General features: G+C 40.2%; 1 protein-coding gene across 1 annotated transcript; it reads left to right on the forward strand.

Moving 5' to 3' along the window:
• Nucleotides 1–6,672: 6,672 nt before the first annotated feature.
• On the forward strand, nt 6,673–10,401 carry KBTBD2 (kelch repeat and BTB domain containing 2; the record flags this gene model as incomplete). The annotated part of the gene is made up of 2 exons (XM_080701002.1): nt 6,673–6,838; nt 8,866–10,401. The coding sequence occupies exons 1-2, from the start codon at nt 6,677–6,679 to the stop codon at nt 10,399–10,401; spliced, it is 1,698 nt and encodes a 565-aa protein (XP_080557128.1). The 5' UTR covers nt 6,673–6,676.
• Nucleotides 10,402–11,027: the final 626 nt, after the last annotated feature.

Genomic DNA, 11,027 nt, shown 5'->3' on the forward strand with positions numbered 1-11,027 from the left:
GCCTTCTGAATGCTGGGATGACGAGCGTGCCCCCACGCCCCGCTTTGTAACAGATTCTTAAAGAACTTTGAAATGTATGTTTAGCTAGTTGTGGTGGCACATTCCTGTAATCTCAGTACTTGAGAGGCTGAGACCTGAGGATCGGAGGATCACAGGTTCAAAGCCATTGCTTAGTAACTTAGTGCTATTCTGATTTTGAAAACCTTGGTGGGGCTGGGCTGGAGTGTAGCTCAGTGGTACAGGACCCTAGTTCAATCTCCAATACCACACATACAAAAAGATAAGTACTGTTATTTATGTGTTTCATATTTCCTGGGATGTGTATAGTTTTTAATTTTTGTTGGTGCAGTGATTATACACAGTAGAATTCATAGTAACATTCATCTATGCACATAGTTATGTTTTGTTTTTATGGTAATGTTTAAAGTTGAACTTCAAATATAATTTATATTTAAGGTTACCATTTTATTATTTTTCTATTTTTTATTTTTCTTAAGGTTACCATTTTAAACAGTGTAATCTAAAAGTGTACTGGCATAGATAATTTAACGCCACTTTTTCTTTTTTTTAGTTTTCCAGAGAATCGCTGAATATAGGATGTTACCACAAATTCTACCTCCTGTATCTTTTTCTTTTACTTATGAGCTGCACATTTGAAAATGTGAGCAGGATGCCTGCAGGCTGTTGAAAGCTCCGAAGAACCTAATTACACAGGATGACCTAGCAGTGGTCTTAAATCTGTCCCGAGAGATTCTGATTGTCAGTCTTTGCTCTGGATGCTGCAGATAACAGCAAGCCAAATTTCTCCTTTATTTCTGAAGTGTTCACTTGACCTTCATCAAGACTGATTTTTCTGATCTGTTCCTGGAGATATTGATGGAATACAGTCATGTCCAGTCAAGACGAGAAGCAGATTAATACTGAATATGCTGTGTCCTTGTTGGAACAGTTGAAACTGTTTTATGAACAGCAATTGTTTACTGACATAGTGTTAATTGTTGAGGGCACTGAATTCCCTTGTCATAAGATGGTTCTTGCAACATGTAGCTCTTATTTCAGGTAAGTACTTTAATCTTTATTGGCCTGTAATTATAAATAATATATATATTTTTGGTGGTATTGGGGGTGGAACCCAGGGGCTTTCTACCTCCGAGCTATACTTCCAGACCTATTTTATATTTTATTTGGAAACAGCGTCTCACTAAGTTGCTGAGAGCCTCACTAAGTAGCTGAGGCCGGCTTTGAACATGTGCGATCCTCCTGTCTCAGCCTCCCAAGCGCGGGAATTAAAAGTGTGCGCCACCATGCCCGACAGAGTTAAATTTTTTTGGTGGTACTGGGGTTCCTGGAAACCCTTCTACCTCGGGCTACACTCCCAGACCTATTTTTATGCTTTTTAAAATTTGGAAACAGGGTCTCTTAAGCACGGCTGGCTTCGAACCTGCGTGATCCTCCTGTCTCCGCCTCCCAAGGCGGGGATTACAAGCGTGCGCCACCATGCCTGGCAAGTTAAATATTTTTAAGTGTTTAATTTTATTAAAAAAATGGGTCTCATTGTTTTACTTAAATTTTCAATTTAGATGATGTAGTGCTTGGCAATTTATTTTCTTGCATGTATAACTAAGGTACAGATGAAAAATTTACAGAGGTATAAATATAAGAAATTGTTGACATTAAAGTTTTAATGTTGGAAAAGTCTAAAGATTTGGAATATTGTTTTTCATTTGAAGGGGGAATAAGAAATGAGGTAATTTGTTCCTTTTTTTGTGGTACTGGGGATTTAATCCAGGGGCATTCTACCTCTGAGCTATACCCACAGTCCTTTTGAATTTTTAATTTTGCAACTGGTCTTGGTAAGTTACTGAGGCTGACCTTGAACCTGTGATCCTCCTGTTTCAGCCTCCTAAGTACTGGTATTATAGGCTTGTGCCACCACACCTGGATGGTAATTTACTGTTTTTTTTTCCCCCCAGTACTGGGAATGGAACCAAAGGCATTCTACCTGCAAGCTACATCCCCAGCCCTATTTTTCATTCTTATACTGAGGCTTATTTTATACTGAGGCCCTCAGCAGCTTGGTGAGACCCTTTTTCCAAATAAAATATAAAATAGGTCTGGGAGTATAGCCTGGGGGTAGAAACCCCCTGGGTTCCATCCCCAGTATCACCAAAAAAAAAAAAAGAAGGCTCAAAAATAACTTTTAGAGCTGGGCATAGTGGCGCATGCTTGTAATTCTAGCATTTGGGGTGCTGAGACCAGAGGATCGCAGTTTGCGGACAGCCTCAGTTACTTAATAAAGCCCTTTTCAACTCAGTGAGACCCTGTTTCAAAATAAAGAATAAAAAATAGGGCTGGGGGTGTAGGTCAGAGGTAGAATGCCCCTGGTTTCTGTCGTCCCCAGTACTACAAAAAAAACACCAACAACCCCCCAAAACAAACTTTACTGGTGCTGTTCAGAGGTATTAAGACAAAAATCTTAGTTCACAAAGATGTGTTTCCTTTTTTTCACTTTTGGTTACTATCATTTGTGATCTTCTTTTCATCTTGCCAGACTCCAGATTATTAACTAGAGATACTTAATAATCACTAACATTGTCGGAGCCCAGTGGTTGGTTATTCCTCTAATCCCACCTGCTCAGGAGGCTGAGGCAGGGGGATGGATGACAAGTCAGAGTCCAGTCTCAGCTATTTAAGGGAAACCCTGTCTGAAAAAAAAGTGGGGACCGGGGATTGTAGATCAGCGGTAGAGTTCCACTGGGTTCAGTTTCCAGTACTGCAAAACAAAACAAAAGCATTGTAGGTATTCTCTATGTCTCAAAATTTAGAGGTTGATCGTAACCAATTATGCAATTAAAAGAGGTTTAACTTTACAGTTCTGTGATCTTGTGCATCTTTTAAGTTTCATGAGACTAGAAGCTAAGGCATAGAAATTGCTTTATTTGTTCTCTGCCCTTAGGTAGACTTAATATTTGAAAAGGGCAGGTTGAGTAAAGATGAATTAAATGTAGACCAGTGTATTTCTGCTACAAGTATTAGCAGGGTAAGTAGAAATGAGCAGTGAGTGAGTTTCTGTTGCTCTTTAGTGACAGCTCTACACAGGACAGATTAAACTGATCGTTCACGGCTAATTTATGGGAAGGTATGGAAACTTCACACTCCTCCCTGTAACACATCCCGTAATTGCAGAAGTTAAGGTCATTGCTTTTGCTGTATCTACAGCCTCGGTTTAATCTGGATTTTGTCATGCAAATTCAGACACTGATTTCTCTGTTAGAAAGCTTAGTCCAATTGCAAACAGTGGTTCTTTTTTTTTTTTTGAGGTACTCGGGATGGAACCCAGGGTATTCTACCTCCAAGCTACACCCTAGCCCTATACTTTATTCTTTATTTTTATTTATTTATTTTGTGAAACTGGGGATGGAACCCAGGGGCAGTCTACCTCCAAGCTACACTGCTAGCCCAATGTTTTTAATTCTTTTTTTGTGGGGGGGGGGGGTTCCTGGAAACCCTTCTACCTCTCTGGGCTATACTCCCAGACATATTTTTATATTTTTATTTGGAAACGGGGTCTCTTAAGCCAGCAAGGCTGGCTTAGAACCTGCGCGATCCTCCTGTCTCCCAAGCGCGGGGATTACAAATGTGGGCCACCATGCCCGGCTAATTCTTTATTTTGAAACAGGGTCTCAGTGAGAGTAGTTGAGGCTGTCTGTGAACTGTGATCCTCCTGTCTCAGCCTCCCGAATGATAGGATTACACGCGGGCGCCACCATACCTGGCCCAAACAGTGATCCTAAAACCTAGTTAATCACTTGAATTCTCTTGGGTACTTTTACAAAACCTAGTTAATCACTTGAATTCTCTTGGGTACTTTTACAAATGTATGCTATTGGATTTCTTTTTCTTTTTCTTTTTTTTTTTTTTTTTTTTTTTGCGGGTCTGGGGATGGAACCCAGGAACATTTGACCTCCGAGCTACACCCCCTGTCCTATTTTTTATTCTTTATTTTGAAACAGGGTCTAAGTTGCGGAGGGCCTCACTAAGTAGCTGAGGCTGTCCGCGAACCACCATCCTCCAGTCTCATGTGCCACCACACCTGGCTTATTGGATTTCAAAACTAGAAATTCTGATTCAGTGGGTCTGAGTTAAAGGATCAGAATCTTAAAGAGCTTCACAAATTGTGATGTTAGTTTATTTTTCAGATCTACTTCCTGTGGGTGGTGTTAGAAAATTTGTGCTGGGGCTAATATGCCCTTTTTTTTTTTTTGTAGCTCTAGGGATTGAACCCAGGGGCAGTCTATCTTTGAACTATATACCACAGCCCAATTATTTTGTTCTTTATTTTGATACAGGGTCTCACTAAGTTGTGGAGGGCCTAAGTAGCCGAGGCTGTCCGCTAACCTGGATCCTCCTGTCTCAGCTTCCCAAGTACTGAGATTGCAAGTGTGTGGCTAATATGTACTTCGTGGCTGTAAATTGATTAAATTGATTACTTATTATTGGAAAGAGCTTTTTGCCTTAGTTATGGATTTTCAGATTGAGATTTGTAATTATTGAGTAGAATCCTTAGCAGCCATCTGGTCTGTTTTTTTTTTTTTTTTTTTTTTTGGTACTGGGGATGGAACTCGGGCATTCTTCCTTTGAACTACACCCTCCAGCCCTATTTTTTATATTTTATTTTGAAACAGGGTTTCACTGAGTTGCAAAAGGCCTCACTAAATAGTAGCCGAGGCTGTCCTTGAACCGTGATCCTCCTGTCTGAGCCTCTCAAATGCTGGGATTAGAAGCATGCACCACCACACCCGGCTTGCTCTAACTTTTAAAACTATGCAGAAATTCTATTAACTTTTTTCTGTTACCATAGAAAGCAACATATATATGTTTTTCCTTTTTTGTGTATGTGTTTTACTGGGGGTTGAACCCAGGAACATTCTACCTCTGAGTTATACTGCCAGCCTCTTTTTTTTTGTTTTGAAACCTGTCTTGCTGGGTTGCTGAGAGTCACTGTTGTTGAGGCTGTCCTCGAACCTGCTATCCTCTTGGCTCAAGTACTGGGATTATAGGCATGTGCCACTACACTTGACTTACTTTTTCAGTTACATGTTCTACTTTATTTTATTTTATTGTGGTACTGAGGGTGGAACTCTGGGGCTTTTCTACCTCTGGGCTATATTTTATACTTTATTTGGAAACAGGGTGTCACTAGGTAGCTGAGGCTGGCTTCGAACCTGTGCAATTCTCCTTGCCTTCTGTCTTAGCCTCCCAAGCGCTGGGATTCCAAGCATGCGCCACCACGCCTGGCTATAAATGTTCTACTTTATATTCTCGGTAATACCAGTTGCCTTTTTGGGATAGTTTCCAGAATATTAATAGGTTTTTAGGAATGTGTAATTTTAGGAAATTGTTAAGAGTAAATTTTTTTAATCAGAGTTGAGATAGAATTTACATGCCATAATATCATTTTAAGTGTACAGTTAAGACCAGTTTTTTTTTTTGGTACTGATGATTGAACCCAGGAGCATTCTGCCTCCAGCTTCTAAAATTTTTTTGAAATAGTCTTGCTAGATTGCTGAGGCTGGCTTCAAACCTGTCATCCTCCTGTTTTAGCCTCCTGAGTACTGGGATTACAGGTATGTACCACCATGGTCCACCCAGTTCAGACCTGTTTTGTTTTGTTTTTTGGTGGTACTGAGGATGCAACCCAGGGGCCTTCTACCTCTGAGCTATATCCCCAGACTCTATCCTCATTCAATTGCTGAGGCTGGCCACAAACCTGTGGCCCTCCAGGCTCAGCCTTCCAAGTACTGGGAATATAAGCCTGCACTGCTCACTCAGTTAAGACCGCTTTAAGTGTGCAGTGGCCATCCCTATCTGCAGGTTCTCCATTCATGTTTTCACTCAGCTGCAAATCAATACTCAGGAAAAAAAGTTGATGTGTACTGAATAAACTTTACTGACACTGTTCTCTAAGCAAGATAGTCTTGACAAATATTTATGTATCATTTACATTGTTGGAGAAATTCATCTAGAGATGATTTAAGGAATATAAGAGAATATGTGCAGTTTACATGCAAGTATTATGTCATTTATATAGGAGACTTGAGTGGCTGTGGATTTTAGTGTTTGAGGGATGTCCTGGAACCAATCGTTGGTAAATACAAGAACAACTCTGAGATTAGGTAAATTGTATATTACAGAGGGTACAGCCATTTCCAGAATCTATTTTAGAGAATTTCCATTACCTTATATCCACTTGTATAGCCACTCCCTGTTCTCACTCACAGCTCTATATGACTACTAATCTATTTTCTGTCTCTCTTCTTATTTTGGATATTTCATATAAATGGGCTCATATGATGAGGTTCCTTTTTGCTTTTTTCACTGAGTATAATTTTAAGATTTATGTTACAGTATTTGTTAATGCTTAAGTTCATTTTTATTGAATATTATTTCACTGTGTGACTTTGGGGAGTAGATTTGATGTTTTCACCTAGAACGACATAGTAGAATAGTCTGGTATATCTTTGACACTGGATTACACATGCTTTGCTGTTGTCTCCTTGTCTTCTCTATTAGTAATAACCTAAAGAATGCCCTGTGTGGTCTAGTTTTTCTTTTTAGCTCTATGTTTGTTTTACAGTAGTCCTTAAGCGTTGTTTTCCTTCACTTCTCTAGGGCCATGTTCATGAGTGGACTCAGTGAGAGCAAGCAGACACATGTCCACCTGAGGAATGTGGATGCTGCCACCTTACAGCTAATAATAACTTACGCATACACGGGTAACTTGGCAATAAATGACAACACTGTGGAACAGCTGTATGAGACAGCTTGCTTCCTACAGGTAAGCAATTTCTTAGTTATATACATTAGTTATGGTTAGTCAGGAAACATTGTTTCATTAGTGATGTCTCCTATCTGTGTAATTTTTCTATTACAGATTATAGAAGGTAAAAGTTTTCTTTTTATAAAATGTGAAATGGGGAAAAAGGGTGGCATCTGTTCAGCCAGTAAAGTAGTTTTTATGATAGGGAGTTCATTTAACATTTCGTACTGGTTTCATATTCTGCCTAGTATATCTGAGCATTCATTAAGTTAAACTTTTTTTGTGTGTGGTACTGGGGATGGAACCCCAGGGTATTGTACCTGTGAGCTACACCCCCAGCCCTATTTTTTAGTCTTTTTAAAAAAAGTTTTTTGAAACAGGGTCTCACTGAGTTGCAAAGGGCCTCACTATGTAGCTGAGGCTGTCAGGGAACTGTGAGTCTCCGATCTCGCCTCCTGAATACCGGGATTTCAAGTGTGTGCCATCATGCTCGGCCTAAGTTTAAATAATTTTTAACAGTATTGAATTTAAACTTTAGTAAGCTTAAAACTTAAGTGCATTAATGTTTGGTATTTTGCAGAAAAATTTAGATTTTTAGGGAAATTATCAAATTTAAATATAATGGTAATAGTGGCAGATGTGGTGGCATATGCCTTTAATTCCAGTACTTGGGAGGCTGAGACTGAAGGATCACAGGTTTGCAGCCAGCCTCAGCAACTTAGTGAGACCCTGTTTGAAAATAAAAAAATTAAATAGAGCTAGGGGTGTAGCTCAGAGGTAGCATGGCCCCGAATTCAGTCCTCAGTACCACACACACAAAAGAAGTAATAGGACTATATTGAGCTATTATTAAGTAATTGTTATCCTGGCATGGTGGTGAGCGCTTTTTAGGAGGCTGAGACAGGAGGATCACAGGTTCAAGGCCAGCCTCAGCTATTTAGCAAGTCCCTCAGCTACTGTATGAGACCTTGTTTCTAAATAAAGAATAAAAAATAGCACTGGGGGTATAGCTCAGAGATAGAATGTCTCTGGGTCCAAGTACCTCAAAAAAAAAAAAAAAAATCAAGTGGAAAAGTATAACTTAGGCATGAGTTTTCTTTTTATTTAGGTGCGTGTGGTACTGGGAATTGAACCCAGAGGCATTTTACCTCTGAGCTACACCCCAGCCCTATTTTATTTTTATTTTGAACCAGGGTCTTATTGGGTTGATGAGAGTCTTACTACTTACTTAGACTGTCAGTCTTGTGATCCTCCTGTCTCAGCCTCCCAAGTACTGGGGTTAAGGCGTGAGCCACTCTTCCTGGCTTGGCATGAATTTTCTTACCTAAGCCTCAGGCTTTTAATTTTTTAAATGGCTATTCACTCTTAATATTACTGGTTCTTATATACAGGGCACTTAAATAGGCCATTGGACAAGAAAAAGTACAAAAAGACTATATACATTGTCTTCTAACTTTATTATTGCTGGAAGACCTTTTTCCTATACCAAATTTATATATCTGAAAAAAATTTTACAGTATGGGATGTGATTAATATACCTGTATCTTGCTGGCCGTGGTAGCGCACACTTGTAATCACCCAAAGCATGACGTACTTGGGAGGATGAGACAGGAGGATTTCTGGTTGGCAGCCAGCCTCAGCTACTTAGTAAGGCCCTCTTCAACTTAGTGAGACCCTGTTTCAGAATGAATAAAAAAGGGCGGGGGGGTGTAGCATGGAGGTAGAATGCCCTTGGGTTCATCGCCAGTACTGTTCCCTAAAAAAAAAAAAAAAATATATATATATATATATATATATATATATATGTACGTGTACACACATACACACACACACACACACACACACACACACACACACACACACACACACACATACACCTCTATACCCTGCATGTAAGTAAAAAGTTGGATGTGGGGGAAAAGGTTGGGGCTCAGTGGTACAGCATGTGCTTAGCATGCACAGTGCCCTGGGTTCAGTCCTTGGCACCAAAAAAAGTAATTTGCCTATTTTGCCCTTAACACCATTTTATTTCCTTCTTGCTTTAGGTAGAAGATGTGTTACAGCGTTGTCGAGAATACTTAATTAAAAAAATAAATGCAGAGAATTGTGTGCGATTGCTGAGTTTTGCTGATCTCTTCAGTTGTGAAGAATTAAAACAAAGTGCTAAGAGAATGGTGGAGCACAAGTTCACAGCTGTGTATCACCAGGAAGCCTTCATGCAGCTGTCACACGACCTACTGATAGACATTCTCAGTAGTGACAACTTAAATGTAGAAAAGGAAGAGACAGTTCGAGAAGCTGCGATGCTATGGCTAGAGCACAACACGGAGTCACGGTCCCAGTATTTGTCTTCAGTTCTTAGCCAGATCAGAATCGACGCACTTTCAGAAGTAACACAGAGGGCTTGGTTCCAAGGTCTGCCACCCAATGATAAGTCTGTGGTGGTTCAAGGTCTTTACAAATCTATGCCCAAGTTTTTCAAACCAAGGCTTGGGATGACTAAGGAGGAGATGATGATTTTCATTGAAGCATCTTCAGAGAATCCATGTAGTCTTTACTCCTCTGTCTGTTACAGCCCTCAGGCAGAAAAAGTTTACAAGCTCTGCAGCCCGCCTGCTGATTTGCATAAGGTTGGGACAGTTGTAACTCCTGATAATGACATCTACATAGCAGGGGGGCAAGTTCCTCTGAAAAATACAAAAAACAATCACAGTAAAACAAGTAAACTTCAGACTGCCTTCAGAACTGTGAATTGCTTTTATTGGTTCGATGCTCAGCAAAATACCTGGTTTCCAAAGACTCCGATGCTTTTTGTCCGTGTCAAGCCATCTTTGGTTTGCTGTGAAGGCTACATCTATGCAATTGGAGGAGACAGTGTAGGTGGAGAACTTAATCGGAGGACCGTAGAAAGGTACGACACTGAGAAGGACGAGTGGACAATGGTCAGCCCTTTGCCTTGTGCTTGGCAGTGGAGTGCAGCAGTTGTGGTTCATGACTGCATCTATGTGATGACCCTGAACCTCATGTACTGTTACTTCCCAAGGTCTGACTCATGGGTAGAAATGGCCATGAGACAGACGAGCAGGTCCTTTGCATCAGCTGCAGCTTTTGGTGATAAAATTTTCTATATTGGAGGGTTGCATATTGCTACCAATTCTGGCTTAAGACTCCCCTCTGGCACTGTCGATGGGTCTTCAGTGACTGTGGAAATTTATGATGTGAATAAAAATGAGTGGAAAATGGCAGCCAACATCCCTGCTAAGAGGTACTCTGACCCCTGTGTCAGAGCTGTCGTGATCTCAAATTCTCTTTGTGTATTTATGCGAGAAACCCACTTGAATGAGCGAGCTAAATATGTTACCTACCAGTATGACCTGGAACTAGACCGGTGGTCTCTTCGGCAGCATATATCTGAACGTGTACTGTGGGATTTAGGGAGAGATTTTCGATGCACTGTCGGGAAACTTTATCCATCATGCCTTGAAGAATCTCCATGGAAACCACCAACTTACCTTTTTTCACCGGATGGGACAGAGGAGTTTGAACTGGATGGAGAGATGGTCGCACTACCACCTGTATAGTTGGGGAGTTCGGGGCGCGCACTCCTGATTCATGTGCTTTGTCATTTCCTTTGCTAAACAGGTTATGAAAGGACTAAGTATGAGTACATAAAATTATCTTTGATAAATTTTATTTTTATGCCCTACTTAATATTTGCATCAGTATAATATATATCAGTGAGTCCTACAGAAAGATATGCTTCCACGATATGAAATAGGTTATCCAATAATTGAGAAACTTATGTTTATCACAAGAGCGTTAACCATGTGTATGTACAGTGCAAGAAGTTCACTTATAAAAGTTCCCTGTTTCTTGTATGGTATATTGCAAATTGTGCTGAGGTTATTTTAGTATATGTATTTCACTCCCGTGCTTTTGTTCTGAAGTCCTGGAATAGTTTTTCCAATGTAATTAGTTGAACTGCACTTAACACTAATGTCCGTGTTGGTATAGAAATGTTCCCCAAATCCTATACTATAGCTGAAGATCTTCCATAATCTATGGTATCACACAGGGAAAGCCATGACTGCAGGCTCAGTCTAACTATACTCTTAGGTGCATGTATTCTCTTTCCACTAGCTTATACGTGTCTATCTAGAATACAAGTTGTCCATTCGGCTGCTCACGTGCCAGCTATGGACTTAAG

This window comes from Muscardinus avellanarius, assembly GCF_963383645.1.
Source record: "Muscardinus avellanarius genome assembly, chromosome: 9".
Lineage (NCBI taxonomy): Eukaryota > Metazoa > Chordata > Mammalia > Rodentia > Gliridae > Muscardinus > Muscardinus avellanarius.